The sequence below is a fragment of the Cuculus canorus genome, chromosome 16, assembly GCF_017976375.1.
Source record: "Cuculus canorus isolate bCucCan1 chromosome 16, bCucCan1.pri, whole genome shotgun sequence".
NCBI classification, from domain to species: Eukaryota; Metazoa; Chordata; class Aves; order Cuculiformes; family Cuculidae; genus Cuculus; species Cuculus canorus.
The window spans coordinates 2,337,652-2,361,459 of NC_071416.1; the positions used below are offsets into that span (position 1 = coordinate 2,337,652).

Consider the following 23,808-nt stretch of genomic DNA (forward strand, 5'->3'; position numbering starts at 1 on the left):
TATGGAGTTTTACTTTCAGGCAAACCAGAATTCTTTCTATTTAATAACAGTTTAGCCTGCTTTGAAAACTATTCCCTCTTGCAGCAGAATGATCATGTAGCATTAGAAGAATTCAGAAAGGTGTTATAGCTCTTCTGTAAATTCCCCTTTAAAATGTTTTTCCTTCAGAATAGGACCAGAAAGAATAGAATCATAGAATGGTAGAATTGTAGAATGGTAGAATCCTAGAATAGTTTGGGTTGGAAGGGACCTTAAAGATCATCTAGTTCCAACCCCCTTGCCTTGGGCAGGGCCACCCTACTAGATCAGGCTGCCCAAAGCCTCAAGCTTCAAGACAGTAAAAAGTTGTGATGTGCTAACAACCCTGCATCCATAGCCATGCAGATGGGTGCTGGAATTAAGCACAGTGCTGTTTCTGCTGTGTCAGAGCATCATTCAGGAGCGCACAACCCAAACCAGCTGCTCCACCTCTGTATCAAAAGTCTGGCTTTTAACTTCAAGTTCCGGCATTGCTTCATTTGGGTTGCAAAGCGCGCTGTGCCCTGCCATCTGCACGGAAGTTCTCAGGAGCACCTAAGGATGAGAGAGCTGGCAGCGTGTGATAGGATCGTGTTGTGTAAATAATGATAGTGCAGAGAGGTTCAAATTCAGTAAAGGGGCTTCCACAAGAACCAAGCATCCCAAACACCACCCCATGGATATTGCCCTGTCAAGTGGTTCTAAATCACGGTTACAGTACGGAGATGTTTTTTAAACTTAACCAACCAAGAATCTAAACTGTGACACACATCTAACTTGGTTCCCGAGACATGAAGTCTGCAGCTGCCCTTGGCCAGCCCTGACAGCTCCGTTTTCTGTGTGAGCTCATCTGCCTGGGGAACAGATCTGTGGCTTCCCCTGCCTCACTGGCAGCTGTGCGCGCTCTGCTGTACCGAGTGGTTTGTGGGTTTAGGTATTCAGTATGTCAGATGCTTCTCTCTGTGGCTGAAGGTACTCTGGAAACCCTCCAGCCTTCAAAAGAGCCCTCAAAGCCTGAAGGCAGAGGCATAAGGATGGCTGCATTCCCAGCTCCTCTCCAGGAAAGCAGCCACGGCGATGCTCAGCAAAACGTGTGGAAACAGGCAGTGCGTCTCCTTTTCCTCCCCCGGAGTTAGCAGTTTTCTGTGATGGGGGCTTTAGTCTCATGTTTATTTCATAGTTTCTCATGGGTTTATCTTCAAAGGGTTTGTCTGGTTGCTCTCTGGATTTACAGCTGTCAGCCTCTACAGCTTCCTGTGGCAAAAAGTTCCAAAGGAAGGCATATTCCCTGGAAAAGTAGTACGGCTTTTGTGTAATTTCTGACTAATAACATTATTTCAGGCCCTCGAGTTCCTCTTTTATGACAAATCACGACAATTTTTTCCTTCTTCACATTTTCCAGGCCATTCCTGCTTTCACAAACCTCTCCCATCTATCTTCCATATGATTTCTTGGTTCAGGAATCTTATTCAGTCTTCACATAGAAGCTGCTCCATACTTTTAGTTGTACTTCCTGCCCTTCTCTATTTCATTTCAAAGACTTCAGCTTGTTTTGCGAGGTCAGAACTGTACCCAAGGTTTCAAGACCCACGTGGCCATAGATTTAGACAGGGAGGTGATGACAGCTTTCATGGTGTTTTATTTTGTCGCTGTTCCTAGCATTGTTTGTAGTCCGCATCATTGTAGAGCATTAGGGTGAATGCTGACTGGAGTGGGATTCCTCAGTCACCTGAATTACCTCAATCCAGAATTCATTGTGACCTGAGTGGGATAGCAACCTACAGGCCACCTGGGGACATCTGAAAAATCTCACTGCCAGCAGTGTCAGCTTGGGGATAAATTTCTACAAACACACCCAGAAATAAGGTGCTTTAGGTTGTGTCCAGGACATCCTCATGCTGTCCACCCACAGCCATAGGGATATGATAAATGTATTGATCTGTGGAGATGTTAGACTGCCAAGAGCCGTAACGCTTCCTTCTGCGAATGGTGGTTATCCCTGTTGTAGTATCAGCAAGTGGGGTGAGCAAAGACTCTCCTGTGCTTTGTTTCAGGTGAAGATACCCACACAAGCCTTTATGGAGCGGCTGTAGATGTCAACATCAGGCTGGAGAGGAGGTCCTTGACAATTGAGAAGACTTACCTCACTCTGGAAAACCGCGGCACTGTGGTCATCCACAATCGGAGTGGAATCACTGCCCACTTCCAGTGGAAGGCTTTTGTTACTCAGGAAGAGGAGGATAAGCGGAAGCTGAGGTTTGTTTGGAAGACTCCTTTCAGTTGGATATTGTGTGCAAGGATAAAAGTAACGTGTGGCCTCATAGGGGTGTCGGTGCTCTGGAATGTTTTAGGGCAAGTAAAGCATCCACGGTGTCAGGGGATGTCACTGACCTTCAGGGTAACGGAGCTCAGCACTTCCCATTCCAGTCCCACCCGAGCTCCAGCTGAGGATGCTGTTTTGGGGCAAAAGTGTGATTACAGTGACTGGGTAGCAAATTTGATTTTTTTGTGGGAGCAGAGGACCACTGAGGTCCAGAGATCCCTGGGCTACAGAGGGTCCACAAGGCTGAGGAAGCATCAGTATTTGTTACCTGGGACTTTAACGTAGCTGCAGGGAACAACTGTTGTGATGATAAGTGCGGATGCTTCCATTCCAGCTTTGATAAGGCGGCAACTACTTTCCAGGCAGGGTGCAGGGCAGAGTGCTTTGGCCCAGAAAGCTGAGGCCATCCTGCTGTGGGATGTTGAATTGTATTCCACTGTCCTGGTTTCCAGCAGAATGATGTGTTTCTGCCCTTCCTTGGAGCCTGAGGAGAGTTTGGAGGTGGAGGGTTCTGTGGGGAAGGTAGGACAGCACAGGACTGGGAAGTGCATTTGGGCTTCAGCAGTCCATGTCCTTGTGGTGATGAGAGATCATAGAATCCTAGAATCATAGAATCATAGAATAGTTTGGGTTGGAAGAGACCTTAAAGGTCATCTAGTTCCAACCCCTCTGCCATGGGCAGAGACATCCCACTAAATCAGGCTGCCCAACGCCCCACCCAGCCTGGCCCTGAACACCTCCAGGGATGGGGCAGCCACAACTTCCCTTGGCAATCTGTTCCAGTGTCTCACCACTGTCATGGTAAAGAAATTCTTCCTAACGTCTAGTCTACATCTGCCCCTCTCCAGTTTTGGCCCATTCCCCCTCATCCTATCCCCAGAAGCCTTTATGAATAGTCCCTCTCCAGCTTTCTTGTAGGCCCCCCTCAGGTACTGGAAGGTCACTATATGATCTCCTCAGAGCCTTCTCTTCTCCTGTCCTCATATGGAAGGTGCTCCAGCCCTCCAATCATTTTTTTAGCCCTCCTCTGGACCCATTCCAACAGCTCCATATCCTACTTACGTTGAGGATTCCAGAACTGGACACAGTAATCCAGATGAGGTTTCACAAGAGAGGAATAGAAGGGCAGAATGCCCTCCTTTGCTCTGCTGGCCACGCTTCTTTTGATGTAGCCCAGGATATGACTGGCCTTCTGGGCTGCAAGCGCACATTGCCGGCTTGTGTCGAGCTTCTCATCGACCAACACCCCCAAGTCCTTCTCTGCAGGGCTCCTCTCAATCACTTCATCTCCCATCATGTACTGAAATCGGGGATTGCCCTGACCCAGGTGTCTTAAGAGAAAATCTCATGACCTTCTCTCGATACTTCCCTGGACCATTCGTTTTGCCAGTTGGTGTCCTGGACACTGACCAGGAGGTTTTGTTCTTCCTTACTTGCAATCTTAGGGGTGGCCATAGCTCCAGGGCCACTGTCCTGCTCTCAGAGAAGCTTTTGAGGTCTTGGAGCAGGGAAGACTTCTTTGTGGATGGAGGCAGTGTGAGACCCTGCACTGGGATGTGACCCAAAATGACCTGGATAGTTAGAAGGTCTACCCAGGGATTTGCTCCATCTCCCTCCTGCAAGGCTTTTTGGGATTTAAAGATGGAATTATTGCCTGTTGATGGAGGTTGAGTTGGAAGTTGCTTATCTCAGTGGCTGGAATCCTTCCTCATGCATAGCACTGCAGGTCAGCCCTAAAGAAGCATTTCCAGTTGCACCCTGCCGGAGTGAGCCAATGTGAGGATTTTTGGTGCTGGTGACAGCATTTGGCCGCAGCTCTGTCTGCGTGCAGCTTGCAATGTCCACGACTGTAGTACCTTTCTAACTGCATTTGAATTTAGCTGGGTGGTGATTGCTGTCTTGTGCGTAGTGCATCTGCTGCGCATGGAGCTTTCCGTTCATCCCCCAGAGTTGTCCCCTGCTGGTTCTCCATGGCCAGGGGACTGGAGAGGGAAGGGAGGACAGCAGTGATTCAGCTGGGAAGCAGCTGCTGTGCAGCAGTGCTCCCTTCTCCTCTTGATTGTGATCTATGAATATTAAAATTATTTCTGCAATGACTGCCAAGTACAGGAGAGATCAGCTGTGTCAAAGCTTTGCAGAGGAGGCCAAAAAGGAAAAAGAGAAGGTGTTTCAAGGCTAGGCTTAAACGACCTTTCAGCCAAGTTGCTCTCTCAAGGGCTGTTTGCCCGCAGAAAACCTCTTCGTCGCTTCTAAGTGTGAAGTAAAACTTCCTGCCTTGCCAGAGGACAGCAAGTGGCAGTCAGATCTCTTTGAAAGCCCGTGGTGCAGGGTCAGCCCCTTGCTGAGCTGCTGCTGTTCCTACTCGAGTGCATTGCTGCCCGTGTGGTTACACGATGGTCTCTGCAAAGAAGTTGCTCATTAAATTATCTGCTTGGTTTGTCTCTCCCCACAGGCTGTGCCAGAGGCTGCGGAGCAGGGAGGATGACATGTTGGATTGTTTTCTCAAGGAGTGCTTGGAGTTCTCCAGTCTCCGAGAATGCCGTCCTCTTCTCTCCGGCAACGTCCGGAACCAGAGTGCGAAAGGGCAAGGAGACCGCACGCTTTTCTCCAGTGATATTTTCACCATTGATCCAGTGGTAAGCGATGCCTTAGAACTTCCCTTCCTTCTCCTCTTCCCCTCTTCCCTAATGAGGTCATTTGGCAGATCCCGCATTAGCTGATGGAATGTGCCGAGAAAGACTTCAGGAGAGCTTGTTACAAAAAGCATTTCTGAACTATTGGCTCTTGGCAGGTGGTGAGAGCTGCCTAAAGCCAAAGTCTGCTGCAAAGGCTATAAATTAAGACCACTTAAGTGTCCTTACTGTATTTAGAGGTATCAGTTGCTGTGCGGAAGGCCACGCCTTATACGTCGTGTATGGGTGTTCGAGCACTTTTAGTTCACATGTTGACCTGAAAAATGAGATGGTCAGTGGAAATGAAGCCAAATTCAAGCCAGGTGTAATCATGGAAATACCACTCACTTCATGCAACCTGGACAAAAGCCTGGCAGGTTCCAATGGACTTTTTGAGTTCTATTGCACATAGGTACAGAAAATAGTTTGCTTTTCTGTTTACACAAGCAAAGCCCCATGTCCTTCATTCAAGCAGAGCCCTGATTCTGAGTATTTGCGTGGTCTGAGAGGAAGAATGCCTGCTGCCTAGCAGTACAAAATCCCTCCTTATCTTGAAGTAGATGCTAGAATAATCATAACCTCTTCTTCCTTTTAAAATAGGTGAAATGGGGTTTCTTTTCCCCCTTTTGGCAGGGGATCATGTTTTCTTTGGTCATCCTTGTAAGGCTGAGAGCCACCTATGTCAGCATAATGGCAGTTTCATGCCACTGTAGCTGACAGCAGCATGATGTGATCATGGGAGCGGCAGGAATCTTGTAGAACGTGGGAGTTGTTCAGCTGAGCACTAAGAGCATCCTGTAGCGTGTCAGAGCTGGTTCTGGAGAGTGTCCCAGGGGTCCTGCTTCATTACAGTCAGACTATGTGTCCACAAGTTGTTTAACCTGCTCATGAGCTCCTGAAGTGCACTGAGGCGCAGTCCCACAGCACCGAGTCCTGGTACTCCATGTCATGATGGCCTTGCAGCACCCCTGTGGCACCCAAAGGCTCTGATATCCAGCACGCTGACTGTGGGTTGCAGGCTGATCCCCCAGTTTGCTTTCTAAAGCAAGTGTGTTGTCGTGTCAGAAGGCTTCATCTTCATCCAGTTACTTCCTGGATCGAAACATGAAGTATGTTTGATCTGGCGAATGTGTTTGCTCTAGGTTTTGAGAGGGATCCAGGTGACTTTATGCTTTCAGGCTTCTCTTTTCTTCATGTCGTGGTCATTGTTGGTGTTGGCAACGGTTTCTTCTACCTGTTCTTCCCTCTCTTCTGTCGACTCGGAGCAGACTGTGCCTTAGGGAATTATTTGCAGCTGCAGCCCAATAACACCCTGTGTCAGAGCTCGGTGGTTTCTGTGCGGATGGCCCTCTGAGCTGTCAGCGCTGAATCAATGGAGAGAGTTTACAGTCATTTAATATTTATGCTGCAGGAGTGCTGGAGGCTCCCATCAGTTCAAGACTTCTGAAGAAGGCACTGAGGTTGCCCAGCAGCAAGCAGAGTCAAAGCCTCACTTGGAGGGCAGAAAAATAGGACTATTGTTTTTGTTTCCTTCTGAATTCCTCATTCCTGGTACAGGAGCATTACAGTTGCCAGAGGTGCATATATTGATGTCAACAATGCATAAAGAGACATTTGTAAGGCCAGGGCTTGAGGGGATACAAGCAGTGCCTTTATTTAAAGCGGTTGCAAGAAGTGAGTGAGAGCCTTTACAAGGCAGGGCTGTCTCTGAAACTGCGCAGCAAGGCTCTGCAGGCCTGAACACCAGTGCTGGGATGCAGTGTGGGAGAGAAGCAGAGGGAGAAGAGCTTGAGGAAGCAGAAGACAACTGCAAACAGACTGCTAGCATGGTGCAAACTTAAAACCCTGAGCAAGAGTATGTCAAGGAAAAGAGCTTTCTTGTTGAAAGAGGTGTGGAAGTGTAAGCAAACGCCATCTCTTCTTGTTTGAGCATATGTTCATGGGAACAGGAACGTGTGCGCCTTGCAGAGAGAAACAAGGTGCATGAGACACTCTACTCCTTTCTCAGGTCATCTGTCAGCTGGAAGAGCCTGTGTGCTGGCTGACTGCTCCTGGCACAGGGCAGAAGCAGCCATGGGTGGGAAGGAGCCTGCTCTCCATTGATCCGCAGCAGGAGGGCTTGTTCTGCTGGGTGCCAATTGCTGTGGCTCACTTGGGTACATTGTGCACTTCTGTATACATGCAAGAAAAGGGTGGAAGAGGCAGCACCTTTGTAACTGAGAGTGGAAAAATCCATTAGATTTGCTAGTTTTTTTCTGATCTGATTTCTGGGACTGAAAAGAAGAAATGTAACATTTGAAGATAAATGATCTGCTGTCTGCTTCTGTTTTAGGAAGGAGATGTCTTGCCAAATTCTTCAGTTGTAATTAATGTGATCTTTAAACCCCAAGAAGCCAGAGTCTACAAACAAATGGTCTACTGTGACATCTCAGGTATGGCTCCTTGGTCTCCTCTCAGGCACAGGGAAGGCGAGGCACGAGCAGTCTTCCAGCCCACTCTGCTCACGTGTAATTGCTAGGAAGGGTCAGTGGCCAGCAGGGCCGTGCTGGCATGTGCCCACCGTCCCTGCAGTTTCCAAGTAGCCCTCAGGATACCTGGAGATCCCTCAGGATACCTTGAGAACTCATCTGGAATACTGTGTCCAGTTCTGGAATCCGCAGTGTAAGAAGGATATGGAGCTGTTGGAACGGGTCCAGAGGAGGGCTACAAAGATGGTTGGAGGGCTGGAGCACCTTCCCTGTGAGGACAGGCTGAGAGAGTTGGGCTTGTTCAGCCTGGAGAAGGATCTGAGGAGATCTTATAGCAACCTTCCAGTACCTGAAGGGGCTACAGGAAAGCTGGAGAGGGGCTTCTCGTAAAGGCTTGTGGGGATAGGACCAGGGGGAGCAGGTATAAACTGGAGAGGGGCAGATTTAGACTAGACATTAGGAAGAATTTCTTTACCATGACAGTGGTGAGACACTGGATCAGGTTGCCAAGGGAAGTTGTGGCTGCCCCATCCCTGGAGGTGTTCAAGGCCAGGTTGGATGGGGCGTTGGGCAGCCTGATTTAGTGGGATGTCCCTGCCCATGGCAGAGGGGTTGGAGCTAGATGACCTTTAAGGTCTCTTCCAACCCAAACTATTCTATGATTCTAGGATGCGTGGCTACAAGTTTGGATCTCAGTGGACTTTCTTATTTATTCATGCAAATAAAGCTGTGTCTCTTGTGTGCTGGAAGGAAGCACGCGGTGCAGGGCACAGACACCTAAAATTGATTTTTGGGTTTGTCTGCACACAGAACTGTATTGAGTTACAGTTTGTGAAACCCCTTTCTAAGCCACTTTTGCAGGGAGATGCTAAATCCGGAATGATAATTTGTCCCTTACCTTGTGACAGAGTTGACCTGCATTGTGTAAAAGTGTTTGTTGGTGTGATCAGATGAGAATCACATTCAAAGCCAGTCATTAAACACAGGGAAGGGTGTCAGAAAGCAGAAGTGAAGACCCTCAGCAACAAGGTCCTGTGCTGTTGGGCCACCTACACCCCTCTTTATTTGAAAGGAAGGCAGCAATGCCTGAGTGTGACCGCTGCAGGATGTGCCAGGGCATTATTCCTACTGAGATTTAAATTCTCGTTCTACAGTACCTGAGGGAAGAGAAGGGTCCTGCATCTTCCCCTGGAGCATCTAGAGCTGGTCCCTTCCGGCCTGGAGTTGGGGACTAGCATGGAGGCAGCTTGGAAAATCCAGGATAACAGAAGGAATTGTTGCACTGAAACAGAAGTCTCTCTCTCCCCAGGCCGTGAAACCAGGCTGCCCCTGCGCATCAAAGGGGAAGGCATAGGGCCCCAGCTCTGCTCTGACTTGGACCAGCTGGACATCGGGAAGGTCTCTGTTGAATCAGCGCAGACTTATGAGGTGAGCAGTAGGGGTTCACAGGGGCTAGGATGGATCCTGATGGCTCCCTGGACAGCTGGGAGCCCCATGGACCTGCAGGATTTCTGGCAACTCAGGCAGTTGTAAGCAGAGAACAGTGACGTAACAGTGAAGTCTGAGAGGTTTCACAGCATGTGGATGATTTTTTCTGGGTTCTGAAAGATGCGTATGTTGTTTGTGAAGCCCTGGTCCCTGCCTTTGGGCAACCTCCCTTTGAGGTCAGCTGGGAGGCTTCCTGGAAAAAAAACCTCTTTGACACACGAAAGCAACACTGCGTTAAAAAGACACTTCAGCTTTGGAACACCTCTGGCTCTAAAGAGAGCAAAGCATTTCAGGAATAAAACTTTCTCCATATTTGCCTATTTCTCCACCCCCGCCTTGCCCTGGTGTTGAGTCTTCTGCAAAAAAATAAGATGGAGCAATGGAAAGAGGTAGAAAATGGGGCAATACATCATGCCAGATGCTTTTAAAAGCTTGACTGTGTCCGGGAAGGAGTTTTCACACATTAAGGTGTTTTCTTATCAAAATATTGTGCTCTGTGTGCATTTTTAATGCTGCTACTTTACTAATTTGCAAAGGGATCTGAACAGGCTGGACTGCTGGGCCGAGACCAATGGGATGAGTTTTAACAAGGCCAAATACCGGGTCCTGCACTTGGGGCACAACAACCCTATGCAGCGCTACAGACTGGGGGAAGAATGGCTGGAGAGCTGCATGGAAGAGAAGGACCTGGGGGTGCTGGTTGACAGCTGACTGAACATGAGCCAGCAGTGTGCCCAGGTGGCCAAGAAGGCCAACGGCATCTTGGCTTGTATCAGAAATGGGGTCACCAGCAGTTCCAGGGAGGTTATTCTCCCTCTGTACTCAGTACTGGTGAGACCGCACCTCAAATACTGTGTTCAGTTCTGGACCCCTCACCACAAGAAGGATGTTGAGGCTCTGGAGCGTGTCCAGAGAAGAGCAACAAAGCTGGTGAGGGGGCTGGAGAACAAGTCTTATGAGGAGCGGCTGAGAGAGCTGGGGTTGTTTAGCCTGGAGAAGAGGAGGCTGAGGGGAGACCTTATTACTCTCTACAACTACCTGAAAGGAGGTTGTGGAGAGGAGGGAGCTGGGCTCTTCTCCCAAGTGACAGGGGACAGGACTAGAGGGAATGGCCTGAAGCTCCGTCAGGGGAGGTTCAGGTTGGATATCAGAAAAAAATTCTTCACAGTAAGAGTCATCGGGTACTGGAACAGGCTGCCCAGAGAGGTGGTCGAGTCGCCTTCCCTGGAGGTGTTTAAGGAACGGGTGGATGAAGTGCTTAGGGACATGGTTTAGGGAGTGTTAGGAATGGTTGGACTCGATGATCCAATGGGTCCTTTCCAACCTTGTGATTCTGTGATTCTGTGATTCTGTAATTCTCTCCATCAATTTATTCTTTTCATTACTTGAGAAAGTGTGAGTAAGTAGGTGATGCTATCAGTGCTGCACTAAGCAGCGAGACCGGAGCTAAACCTCAGCTCAGCATAGGATCCCTGAGTGCAATTTGTAACTAAGGTGTAAAAAATGTGAGAGGAGTGAGCAGTTCGCAATTCACTGTTGCAGAGAGGGAGTACAGGAATCTTTTCAACAGCAGCTTAAAGAAGCTTAAAGAATAAGGGACACCTCTCTACTTCTGTCTCAATTTTTCTGACAGATTTTGCAAGGACAAAAATTAGGCCACAGGAATCCAAAGCAGAGAGATCCACCAGTAGGAATGGCAGGGTTTCCCCTGCAACAACTGGCAGTGTTACAGCTCTGCTTTGGGTGGGTTTGTTGGTGCCTGGCAGCACGCAGGCAGGTGTAGGCATTTCTTGCCTGACATGAAAAGAGCTGAGTCTCAAACAACGCTGCAGGATTGTGTCACTTGTTCGAGGCAGCTGATCTCCCCAGCGTTTGACAAAACGGGCTTGGTTCTGAATTCATGGTTTATTCTCTTCATGGTAAATTCACAAGCAGTGGCTGTGAGTATTTAGGGAAAAGAAAATCTTTGGAGTAGATGGAGCAGCTCTGCACCTCCCACTCCTCCTTTCCTGATGTGTCTGTTTGAGCAAAGACTGAGAAACCGCCACACTGAAGGAAAAAGAAAAGGAACCTGATGTCCTGCAGCAGAGCCAGAGAGCGGCCCTGAGGTGTCTGCTATAGGCAGTGAACTCATCAGCTGCAGTGGAAGCTGAATACGTTCTGCCCTTGGCAGGACCCGACTCACCTGCAGCAGAAGCTGTTGTGGATGAGTCGCTGGTGAGGTGGCAGCTGGCCTTTGGGGGCTCTTAGGGGCAGTGCTGCATCGATGAGCTAATGCTGGGCATGGCCTCAGCTCTGCAAGGCAAAGTGGACCCCTCGGTGTCAGTGTGATAAACCCAGCAGGATTCTGTTTGTGTGAAGTTATCACTGCTTTGCATGAAAACAACCCAAAGGCAAAACTTGTCCTGTTTGTATTTTCATTGGCTTCTTTCTTCTGCGGGTGTTAAGTGATTACTGAAACACAAATCGGCCTTCTGTAGAAAGGAAGATTCCTTATGTATTTCTATCTCGCTTTCTTGTTGCTGCAGATGATCCTGTTTAACAAAGGAGCCATCGATGCTTTCTTCAGCCTGGAGCCTCCAACTACAGCTCTGGGCTCCTGCTTCACCTTTCTCCCTCAGGAAGGTCTCATTTCACCAAACAGGCTCCAAATCATCAAGATCTCCTTCAGTTCCACCATCCTGGGGGAGTTCACAGAAGAATTCAGATTCAATGTAAATGGATCCCCTGAGCCTGTGACTTTGACTATCAGGTGAGGAGGGATATAGGAACTTGATGGGCACATCTGTAGCCTTCCCTGGGCAGTCGTCACCCACCAACCTCATTTTATGGTGCAGCAGTGGTAAAAAAGGTGATATCTAAGGTCTTAGTGTGGGGTGGCTGGGATCAGAGCCAAGATGCAGCAATGGTTCCCTGTGAGGGGCAGTGACCGTGTCTCTGCTGCTCTCAGTGTACACTTTAACTCTGAAAGTCGTGGGTCCCTGTGGGAGACCCAAGCTTTGCCTTCATGGTTGAGCAGGGTGGCTCTGTGACTTTCCGGGACACTGTGCGCAGAGTTTGGCAGCAGCAGGTTCCTTCTGTGACCCTTTCTACGCCTGTGGGAAGACCCCAGGGCTTGCAGTGACTCTGCCCGTGATGGAAAACAGTTTATCTCCTAGAGGCCACATGGAAAATATGTGGAGTTGCCTGCTGCCCAGCCTGGGCTCCCAGGAGCTGGAGTGACTCTTTTGGGGAGCTCACTTCCCTGTGGACACTGGCAGACAGGGTAATGGTATCAGCTCTGGGCAGTGATGGTCGGAGATGTCCCACCTGAACACACAGCAAGGCCAGCAGGGCCTGGGAGACGCCTGAGGGCTGGGCCAGCCTGGGACGTTTCTGCAGCCAGAAGCAGTGTTTTTAAAATCCTCTGTTAATAATCCGTACAAAATGAGCAGCAGCAGCCTCAGCTTCATCTCTCATGCTAATGTGTTGGGACAAGCTGTCCTCCCAGCACTGCTGCAGAAAGGGCTCCAGTGCCTCCCTTCTGCAGCTGCAAAAGTGTTGATGAGGGGCTTTGGGGGCTCTGCAGCAAACGCTGTCACAAGGACTTGAGCATCACCCCCTGGGCTGGTGCCATTGCAAAAGATAACCCTCACCAAGTGAGGGGCAGAAGGGGGAAAAAGCCCTGAGGACAGGGGAGGCAAAGCTCCCTTCTCAGGACCCCAACAGCGTGTGAGCGTGTCTCAGCCAGTCTTAACCATGGGCTGGAGGATAACGTATCAGCAAGAAAGCTGATGCTGACTGCTCTGGGGCTGCCTGTGTCTGCTCAGCAGCCGGGCTCTTGGGCTGCGGCTGGTGGGAGGCACTAGATCAAAGCAGAAAAGAAATGAAGAGAGTCTGTGGTTAATTTTGCCAACTGGTAGGGGATATCAATAAAAAAAGAACGACAAGACTAATACTTTGCAAGGGGGGGAGGGAGATGTCTGTTGACAGACAATTGCATGGCCCAAGATCATCTGAGGAGGTGTTCCGTGTACTCCATGGAAACACCAGTTCCAGCTAAGAAATAGCAAAGCATGGACCCAGCAGCTGGGAAGGCTGGTTGCAGCGAATCCACTTCTCTGTGGCACCTCTGTGTCCATCACTTTACAGATGAGGAAAATGAGGCACGGAGCCATCATTTGTTCAGGGTCTTTTGTGGGGCCAGCAGCAAGCGAGGGGTGGGCCCTGCCTGACACGATGCCCTCAGCTGCATCAGCAGCTCTCAGTTGCACACGGCTTTGCCTGGACTGCCTCCTGTCCACACAGATGCTGTGCTGAGCACAAGGGTGATGGGCTGGTTTGAAACCCACTGCCGTTCTGAGACCAGCTGTTACTGATCTGAGTTGTAATGCAAACTGAAAGCTTTGCACATCTCCAGTGCCTGTCTTTGTCCTCACAGGGGCTGTGTTACCGGACCACTTGTTCACTTTGATGTGCCTTCTCTCTCCTTTGGTGATGTCTCCTTTGGTGAGTCTGCCCCGCACTTGAACTTTGAATCAAGATGTCTGTTCATGGTCAACATTGAGCACTGTAGCATGAGAGCGTCCCTCACTTGTGTTCCTCTGCAGCAGCCTTTGGTGTGTAAAACCAAGGCTGCTGGTTGTTTAGGTGGTATTTGACCACCATGAGATCAAATGAGACCAAAGGAATAGGAAGTCAGCGTGTCCTGGTGTCCCTCATAGTCAGTCCAGTCCCAACCTCCCAGTCCTTGCAGAAGAATGTCTGTGAAAGTCTGTGTCCTAGGAAGGCCCAGGGGATGGGACTGTAGGAGAAGGGAGTTTATGCCACCCTGTAGCTCGCCTGGGTGAATGTTCCTGTTGCAAGGCAAGGCCACCATTTCCCACCTGACCTTTAGTGTCAGATGTTAATTAGTGCTGTGAGGGCACCTCGTTATCACCTTACCAGCGAATGTGCCCAAAGGATAGCTCTGCATCAGGCACTGATGTCCTTGGAGAGGTGGACTCCTTTTCTGCTGAAAGGCCACCTCTGCTGGTGTCAACAACTGGTGACTGAGCTTCCAGAGCACCTGTACTGAAATGCAGATTCTGGTTCTGCATCACAGTCTCACAAAAGGCTCATTTTTAGTGAGATGATCTCCAGTTTAAGTGTGAAATCAGTTGTGGACTGGTTGAAGGGCTATTATCGTTCTGCATTCAGGGTGCCTCTGTGTTTTCATTTTGTTCATGGACCCTTTCACACAACTCTCTGCCTTTCCTGAGCCGCTTTCTCCCTTCCCTACATCCTTGCTCTGCCACTTCTTTGTTTCTTTACAAACAAATAAAAGAAGAAACGCACCAGGCAGAAATATGGTTGTGTAGTAGGAGATTAGTGCTACTTAATGTGATCTCATTAACTTGGCCTTTTCAGCTGAAGGCAGCCAGTCAGCTCTGCTGAAAACTGCTGTGTTGTGTGCAAAGACTTTGGTCCCGTTTGGGGCTGCGAGGTCTGTGTCTGTCCTTTTTGTGCCTACCGCCTCCCTGCTGGAGTTACTGCTGGAGTCACGGCTGGAGGCAGGCAGTGGTCACTGTCGATGGAATGGATGAGCTACCTGCAGTGTCTGCAGCTGCTTTCCCTCCCCACCTGCGTTACAGCAGCGTTCAGTAAGCAGCCATGGGAGATGTCTCCTTCTCACAGGGATGCCAGCCAGGCTGTGGGCTGGTGTCCTGTCTCTGCAGAGCATCCCCACCTGGTGTGGCTGTGTCTCTGGTGCCTTATGGAAACCTGGTATCAAAGGTCAAGTGATGCAAACCTTTGTGGGCAGTAACCAAAGCCAGTGCGCAGTATGGATGCAGTGTCTCCATTTGCTAGCTCAGGAGAGAGATAACATTTGTTAGCTGACAGTTCCTGCTAATTCCAAAGGCAGCACCAACCTTGCCTCCTGTGGAGTGGGCTGCAAGTTGTCTCGTGCTCAGCCTGGTTGACCCCAAACCAGGAGATCCCTTAAGGATCCTGCCTAGAGAAAGTGCGTTGGAGTGCTTTGCATCATGCTGTAGCTCCCAATTTCATCCATCCTTTATCTTCCTGTAGCTTCTCCTCGGTGCCAATACTCTACTTGTTCTTGGAGTTAACAGGGAATTTTATGAATTGAATGTTCAGAATAAGTGGTCTGTCTGGATGCGTGCTTATAAGTGAAAATCACTTGGTGCTCTTTTGGGGACATGTGAGAGAGCTCCTCAGTTAGAGAGAAAAACTCCTTGTGTTCCACATTGCTAAGAGTGGGCATTGCCAAAGAAGCAATTTCTGATCAGCAGAAAAGGGAAGGATTAATTCCTTGTTCAGCTTCTCAAGTTAGCTGTAATTGGGATTGAAAAGAGCTGAAGTCCAAGCACAGTCTTATCATAACAGGGTATTCACACCGTGGGTTGATTGGTGCATAAATTCTTACTTGGGTTGTTTTCCTAGGCTTTCCTCGCACATTGTCCTGTCGCCTCATTAACACCTCCTCGGTGCTCAGGACCTTCAACCTTTACATTCCTGACGATGGCTCAGGAGAGCCCAGTGTCACCATTTCTGATCTGATGTTGGACAACACCCTCCCATCTCGAAGAAGGAGGAGTCGAAGACAGGTCAGGCCGACTGAATTTACCATCACTCCTTGCAGAGGGATCATCCAGCCCCAGGGATTCCAGGATATCCAGGTATGGGAACAGTCTGGCCTTCAGCAGGTGGAGCTGAAACTTTGCTCATGTACAAGAGGGTTTTAGTGCTGCTAGCATACACAAGTAAGATATACGCACTATTGTGAGGCATTTCTTGGCTGGGTTACTCCGGGGAATTTCTGAAGGAGCACTTTTTTGCTCACACGTGCCCTGATAACTGCATGGCATAGTCAACAAAGCAGATATAGTCACAAGACTTTCATTACTCCCAGAGACTGTCCTCTACAGTGTGGGTCAGCAGAAGGATTAGGGTAAAACCTTCCCTTTCCTTACTGTGGGAGGAGAACCAGAGGACACCATGCATGGCCAATGGCTTTTGGGAGCGATGAAGTATTTCATGATCTTCTCTTCCACCAGATCACCCTGTGTTCCAACACTGTGAAGAAATACCGTCTGGCACTGGTGGTGGACGTGGAGGGTGTTGGCAAGGTGTCTTCATTGCTCCTCAGAGCCAGGTATCAGCACTGTCCCTGCAGTTCATTTTCTCTCCTCATGCATCCACCACCAGCACACTGCCTTGCTCACGGTTTGCTAGCCCCATCTCCAAAGAAGAAGTGCTGCCGAACGAGCCAGCTCTGCCCAGCCAGATAGGAGAACAGCAGCGCTTTGAAAGCGGCCCACGTTGCAAAGCACCTGGGCTCAGTAGACAGGCTTGGCCCCGAGCCTTTCTCTAAAGGGAACAGTACTTATGTTCATTATTGGCCTGGTTTTCGATGCTTGAGGTATAACAAGTTTCCAAAGGGCTACCTCTCCTCCTTCCTGCAAGTGCTGCGCTTGGGCTGGGTTGCAACCAAAATGCAAAACTTGTTTGGTATGCAGGGAGCCTGCTGAAAGCTGGTGTCTGGTTCAGTCAACAAAGGTGTGTGCAAGGGGGAAGGGGCTTGTGGCTGGTCTGGTGGGGGGAAAAATAAAGGTAACATTTCACAAAGGGCAGAACAGTTTATGAGGTGAGGTCGGGTTTCTTCCCTCTGGTTCCTTTGGACATTCTCAGACCCAAGCAAAACGTTGTTCTGGCTGCAGCCAGTTCAATCGTGTTGTGCTGCAGTGGATGTGAGTTTAATCGTAAGAGGGTTGAGTTTCCCCTCGTCCAGGCAGAGCTGTTCAGTCAGTGTCTGGGCTGCAGTTTGGTAAAAGAAGTGCAGATGGGAACCGAAAGGTATGGATTTGTGGGGATGGAACTGGGAGAGGGCAATCACCCACTGCGTAAGGCAGATGGTGACTTGCGTCTCTATTACTGGGACACGTGGCTGAGTTTTCAGGCAGAGCAAGAGCGCTATGGGAGAGAAGGGAATCTCTCAATTTTTATTGAGATACTGGAGTGCTGTGGTCTGTGAGCCTTGACAAGCACTGGGCTTTGGTGGGAAGGCTCCCCCAGAGCTTGCATCTTGCTGGGACTATTGGGAGGGTCCTCGCAAGCCTCCTGCAGTGAAGGTGCCCATCAGACAGCTCTGGCACAGGGCATCATGCTCTGCCTGGGCACCTGGCAGCCTCTGTCATGCTGAGTCTCAGGGTTTGCCCCTCCTTTACAAGAGGTTATTCGGTAAGAAGAAGTTAAAGGTGGTTTATTGCTCTAGGGGTATTTAATGTCTGTTTGGGAGTGACAAACATGTTATGCTCCATTTCACACTATTTGGAGAGTAAACAAACTCTGTGTTCTATGTCTGGTCATCTCTCTGCCTAGGTGTGTCATTCCTCAGCTGCGAGTGCTCAACCCTATTGTGACGTTTGAAAATTGCTTCCTGAAAGTCCCCTGTCAGCAGACGCTGACCATTGTGAATGACAGCAATCTTCCAGGCTGCTACAGGGTTCTTCCTCAGGTTTGTCATTGCATCCGCCTCCTGCCCACAAATGTTATTGAAGGGTTTATGAGAGAAAATAAAAGGCTTCTGGGTAAGACCTTGGTGATCATATTCAGGTTGGTTCCTGAGTTCATATTCCTACCTGAATATAAACTCTTTGGGAAGCAGATTGTCTTCTAATCTCTGGGATTCTTTCATGCACAAGAGCTTAGAGGGTTGTGCAAAGCTGCTGCAAGGAGGCTGCCTGCACAGGAGTGGGTGTTTGTGGATGCAGCAGCTTTTGGACCCCCTCAGAGTGCTACGTCCATGCTGGTCTTACATCTGGCTTTGTGCCTTCTGCTTTGTCCTGGGGCATTTTAAAACGTGTTAGATGTCAAGAAGTTAAGTTTCCTCTGAAGTTGGGTTTGATTCTGTCCCTTATAGGAACACAAGGACGCTGCTGCTGTGCAGTACTCCAGCCCTGTGCCGTGTGGGATTATCCAGCCTTGCAGCTCAGTGGAGGTCCCATTTACACTGGAAGCCCAGGTGACGGGAGAGGAGGACACTGTTGCTTGTGTTGCGGCATTTGGGAAGGAAGAATTCCCGCTGGTGAGTGCTAGGGGAGAAATATGCCATTGTGCGACTCGTGCTGGGCGCAGGGACACTAAAGTGTACAGGGATTCTTCCTGGGAAAACAAGGACTTGTAGCACACGGCTGTGGAAAATGACAGCAGGGATTCACAGCATGAGTAACAGCCTAGAGAAGAGGAATGATGGCATCTTCTTTGGTGTCTGACACAGCGTTTAATGATGGATTTGTGGTAAGGGATAACAAGCCCAGTCTGAAACCCAGCACAGTCCCTGGATCTCACACTTTGCTGCATTCTTGGATGAGCAACTGCTGCTTCACTGGGACTTTGGTTCAGGAGGACACAGGGACATGCTGTGTCAGGAACTATGCTGACAGTCAGGCCCATCGTGTCTGAGAAATATCCATTCTACCTCTCTGCCAAAAGCCCAAGCCTTTTTTGTACCTCCTGCACTGGTGGCAGAATGTACTCACATGGATCCCATTGTGCAATTCCGACCTCAGGGGAATCACTGCAATGCATTACGAGAACGCAAAACATAAGCTTGGTCTTGTTCTCTTAGGTTATGCTGTCTGGTATTGACGCGAGGTCTTTATAGAATTGGGTGAAGTCTCACATGGATCTTTCCTCCGGGCTGTGAACGGTTCCTCTGTGATTCTGTTCCCTGGTGTTTTCTTTTCTGGTGACTGCGTGCCAGCTTCCATTTGGTGTGTGCCTTCTCCTACATTGAGGGGCTGCTGGTGGCCGGGCAGCCTCGTGTGCCACAGGCAGGGGGTTTGGCAGCTGTTCGCTATCGGAATAAGCGGTCACCCACACTACGGCTGCTTGCTGGGACAGATGTTCTTCATCCAGAAGAGCAGGCACAGGGGAGAGGAAGGAAAGCTAATGCATGGAGGAACTGTGAAAAAGCAAGCATGGGAAACTGGGTTTCTTCATCTGTTGGTAATAGGAATCTGTGGCTTTCAGATGGGATTGCTTCGGGTTCCACGCTAGCTCCAGGCCTTTTGTTTCAGTCTTAAAACACTGAAATCTTCAAACAGCAGTAATTATCCTTGGTCTAGGAGTACCCTTAGAGCTGTCTGACCTTTTTAAACTTTCCCTGTTCTTTTTGATCTTTCCTACCGGCTTCCTGGAGTAGGAAATCCATTTGGTGAGCATTGCAGAAGGACCAGTTGTCTATGTCTGGCCAAGTAAAATAAATTTCGGCAGTATCCAAGTCCTACAAGACTCTTCCCGGACTCTCCGCCTCTGCAATCAAACCATCATCCCTGCGTCCTTCACGGCACAGATGGTAAGTCTCCATGGGGCTATTTTCCCACAAAAATGGCTGATCCATAGCAGCCTGTGATTTGATTTTTGTATACAAAATGTAGATCTGTGACCCTCGGCACAAGTGTGTCATCCTGTACTCGTCCACTGCATCCTGTGTCTGTCTGAGGTACTTTTCCTTGTCAGATTGCTCTCCCAGCTGCCAGGCTGCCCTGTTAGAGCATCCCCTGGATCCAGCAAGGGGAGGCTTGGCCTTCTTCCTGGGTAGAAAAGACTGGAGCAGTAGGTCAAGACGAAGGAGCTGTTGCAGCTTAGCCAGAGGACTGATGTGACTTGCTGGAAAAACTGGCTGTTTCTCCTTCTTGCTGCCACGGCCATCTTCTTTTCCTGTTTCCCGAAGTGCCTGATTATTGCCACATTGACCAGTGCAAAAGCTTTGTATGTATTAATGGAAGTTTTTGATCTCCCTGCAGAAAGGCAGAGAGGACAAAGGATCTTTCTTTGGTCATTTCCTACTTTTTCTGAGTCCTGCTTCTTCTTCTCTTGTATAAGGACAGAATGACCCTATCACTTTAACTAGCTAACCTCAAGCAACTTCAAGAGAATGGAGTGTGGTGGCTCCTCAGCCATCCCTGAGGTCAGTGCCCATCCATCTCTCGCATGCTGCTGGTAACCAAGCTGTGGCAGCTCTTATTCACAGGAGAAGTCCTCTGGGAGAAGATAATGATGAAGTGATTGATTCCCACCATTGTCTAGCACACAGGGACTCTGCTGCCCAATAGCACAAGCTCTTACAGGGACAAAATCAGCCACTATTTTTGTCTATCCAGTGCATACAGATATTGCATTGTTTTCCAGAGCATTCCAGGATGAGCAAGGAGCAGGGATGTTGTCAGAAGTTAGATTTTGGTCTTCAAAGTGGGAGGATTTTTTAGTGTGGGTCCAAGAAATTTCTTGTCCCTGGGACACAGCCTGGATCAGTGTAGGCAGAAGCTGACCTAGAAACCTGAGTGAAACTGGCCCAGCAGAGCTTGTTGGTCCTGGCAGGTCTCCTCTTTGGTGCTGCCCCTGGACCCACTCCAAGTGCTAACAGATGCAATGAGGACTCCATGCTCCTCTGGAGTGGGCTGTTGGCCTGGCAGGGCATGGTGGGTCTCTGCTGGGTCACCCTGAGAAATTCAAAGTCTGGCTCCCTCGAGACAGCCTATCATGACTCCTCAGTAACAGTTTCTTGGGTACAATGTACTGCCGTGCTTGTTGCCAGGCTGTGACCGATGGACTTTGGCAGAAGGCACACTTGCAGATTCACCTCTGGAGCAGAAATGTCAGGTTTCCTTTACAAGCGAGCTGCCCTGTGTCAGCACGACCAGAGGAAGAGATGCACACGAATGTCAATGAAAACCTGACCGCCACCAGCTGGGTGTGAATGTGTTGTCTGGGTGGCCCTCAGCTGGTGGCAACGCAGTGGGTGCTGCTGAGGCTCATGATCAGCTACGCACAGGATGCAGGGAGAGCAACAGAGGGCTGGTGGGATCCTGTGTTGTCAGTGAGGCCCCAGTGTTCACCCTGTGCCACTGCTCCTCCATCCCATTCTCATCTTGCTTTTTTTAAGACTTTCTTCTGCAGCTCTAGAGGAGAAATTAAATGAAGCTGGGTTTATAAATTCTGCCAGTGCCTGGAATCATTTTGATGCCTTTGGCATTCTCCATGCTGAGATGCAGGCATGCAGACCTGACCTGCTCTCCATGCAGGGCACAGTCAACCGAAGGAGTTATTGTAGCTGGGGCACCCACACATGCTGCTGGGACCCTGAAAGCACATCAAATTCTTGCTTCCCTGCCCTCAAGCTTGTCTTATCCTCGCCATCCTAGCCTTCTCCTGAAGATGACCAAGTAAATGAGGTATCTCTGTTAACGGAGGGTAAAATACAGGCTGTATAAGTTCCCCCACAGTTGCTGTTTCCAGAGAGTGTAGCTCAGATTTAGGAAAAGTAACCTGCTGATTTTTACCTCATATTTTTAGTCCTTCCTTTTCCTGCACCCCATAAGAGACCAGGGTCTGTGTTTTCCCTCCTCAATTAGTGTCTGGCTTGTCTTTCAGGCTGGCAAACACTCACGCTGGAGGATTGAACCCAGTCAAGGAGTGATTCCCCCCAACACCGACCTGGCTCTGGCTGTTATAGCAAACTTGGATGGCATCAAGAAATTCAAGGATGAGGTGAAGGTCTTCATAGGGAACAGCCGGAGCTACATCATCCCCGTTCAGGCTGTTGGCGTCGGCACCACGACGGTTATCAACAAACCCATTGCTCCAGAGGTCAACTTGGGGCCCCACTTCAGGTAGAGTGTGTCTGAGCTCCTGCTCCTCCTGTGGGTTGAGCAAGGAGGAATTTTGCTGTAGTCCTTCAGCCTCGCTCTTCAGTGCTCCATGTCCTGGCTCCGTTTCACCAAAGCCACAGGAATTCCTTCAGAAACATTGAATGGCCATGTGAAAGTTGGTAGATATCCTCAAAAGGCACCAAAACGGAAAGCCGTTGCTAAATCATCTCTCAATTGCCCGTAGTTAGAATACATTTATTTCAGTCAGAAAGGCAAAAACACATGTCCCACGTCCCTATCCAAGCAGGAGAATCCATGTAAGCAGTTTAACAGGTTTTACAGTGATTAACAAATGTACTTTGGTGACTAAAATGGGGATTTAGGCTAAATTCAGATCTGTAAGGCCCGGAAAGCTGGATCTATACTGTCGACACTCAGTCACTTGCAGTTCTGTCCATAGAACCTAACTCTGGAAGCACTTTAAGCTTTTTATCTGTGCAGTCTGTATCTCAATATGGTTTGAAAATTCATGCCTAAAGTCTGCTGATGAACAAGAGAAGCAACTCTTGTTACAGCTCAAAGATAACAGGCAGCACTTAATTTCTCTCTCTTGGAACCTGCATGGACGCATTCTTCTGCTATTCTCAGAAGTCATATTGCAGATGTGACCGATTTCCGCAAAGTGTGGCAGCAACAGTCACCTTCATAATAAAAAGTAGAAGTGAGACAAGAATCACAGAATCACAGAATCACAAGGTTGGAAAGGACCCATTGGATCATCGAGTCCAACCGTTCCTAACACTCACTAAACCATGTCCCTAAGTACTTCATCCACCTGTTCCTTAAACACCTCCAGGGAAGGCGACTCGACCACCTCCCTGGGCAGCCTGTTCCAGTACCCAATGACTCTTACTGTGAAGAATTTTTTTCTGATATCCAACCTGAACCTCCCCTGACGGAGCTTCAGGCCATTCCCTCTAGTCCTGTCCCCTGTCACTTGGGAGAAGAGGCCAGCTCCCTCCTCTCCACAACCTCCTTTCAGGTAGTTGTAGAGAGTAATAAGGTCTCCCCTCAGCCTCCTCTTCTCCAGGCTAAACAACCCCAGCTCTCTCACCCGCTCCTCATAAGACTTGTTCTCCAGCCCCCTCACCAGCTTCGTTGCTCTTCTCTGGACACGCTCCAGAGCCTCAACATCCTTCTTGTGGTGAGGGGCCCAGAACTGAACACAGTATTCGAGGTGCGGTCTCACCAGTGCCGAGTACAGAGGGAGAATAACCTCCCTGGACCTGCTGGTGACCCCATTTCTGATACAAGCCAAGATGCCATTGGCCTTCTTGGCCACCTGGGCACACTGCTGGCTCATGTTCAGTCGGCTGTCAACCAGCACCCCCAGGTCCTTCTCTTCCGTGCAGCTCTCCAGCCATTCTTCCCCCAGTCTGTAGCGCTGCATAGGGTTGTTGTGCCCCAAGTGCAGGACCCGGCATTTGGTCTTGTTAAACCTCATCCCATTGGTCTCGGCCCAGCAGTCCAGCCTGTTCAGATCCCTTTGCAGAGCCTCCCTACCCTCCAGCAGGTCGACACTTCCTCCCAGCTTAGTGTCATCTGCAAACTTGCTGAGCGTGCACTCAATGCCTTCATCCAGGTCATTGATAAAGACATTGAACAGAGCTGGACCCAGTACTGAGCCCTGAGGAACTCCACTTGTGACTGGCCTCCAGCTGGAGTTAACTCCATTGACCACCACTCTCTGGGCCCGGCCATCCAACCAGTTTTCAACCCAGGAGAGTGTGCGCCTGTCCAGGCCAGAGGCTGACAGTTTCTGCAGCAGAATGCTGTGAGAAACTGTGTCAAAGGCTTTACTGAAGTCCAAGAAGACTCCATCCACAGCCTTTCCCCCATCCAGTAGTTGAGTGATTTTGTCATAGAAGGTGATCAGGTTAGTTTGGCAAGATCTGCCTTTTGTAAACCCATGTTGACTGGGCCTGATCACCCGGTTCTCTTGCGTGTGCTTCATGATAGCACTCAAGATTACCTGTTCCATGACTTTCCCTGGCACTGAGGTGAGACTGACAGGCCTGTAGTTCCCCGGATCCTCTCTGCAACCCTTCTTGTAGATGGGCACAACATCAGCCAGCCTCCAGTCTAGTGGAACTTCCCCAGTCAGCCAGGACCTCTGGAAGATGATGGATAGGGGTTTGGAAAGG

The 23,808-nt window shown here is 49.5% G+C and overlaps 1 protein-coding gene across 1 annotated transcript in view; it reads left to right on the forward strand.

Moving 5' to 3' along the window:
• LOC128853848 (hydrocephalus-inducing protein homolog) overlaps positions 1 to 23,808 on the forward strand; it is a 67,624-nt gene that overhangs the window by 39,562 nt on the left and 4,254 nt on the right. Inside the window, exons 12-23 of the mRNA XM_054081839.1 lie at positions 2,073 to 2,274; positions 4,794 to 4,977; positions 7,346 to 7,445; positions 8,791 to 8,909; positions 11,498 to 11,721; positions 13,390 to 13,457; positions 15,393 to 15,628; positions 16,007 to 16,104; positions 17,331 to 17,466; positions 17,872 to 18,036; positions 19,156 to 19,308; positions 21,387 to 21,625. Of these exons, the coding sequence (XP_053937814.1) occupies positions 2,073 to 2,274; positions 4,794 to 4,977; positions 7,346 to 7,445; positions 8,791 to 8,909; positions 11,498 to 11,721; positions 13,390 to 13,457; positions 15,393 to 15,628; positions 16,007 to 16,104; positions 17,331 to 17,466; positions 17,872 to 18,036; positions 19,156 to 19,308; positions 21,387 to 21,625 (1,924 nt within the window). The remainder of the gene's footprint in view (positions 1 to 2,072; positions 2,275 to 4,793; positions 4,978 to 7,345; positions 7,446 to 8,790; positions 8,910 to 11,497; positions 11,722 to 13,389; positions 13,458 to 15,392; positions 15,629 to 16,006; positions 16,105 to 17,330; positions 17,467 to 17,871; positions 18,037 to 19,155; positions 19,309 to 21,386; positions 21,626 to 23,808) is intronic.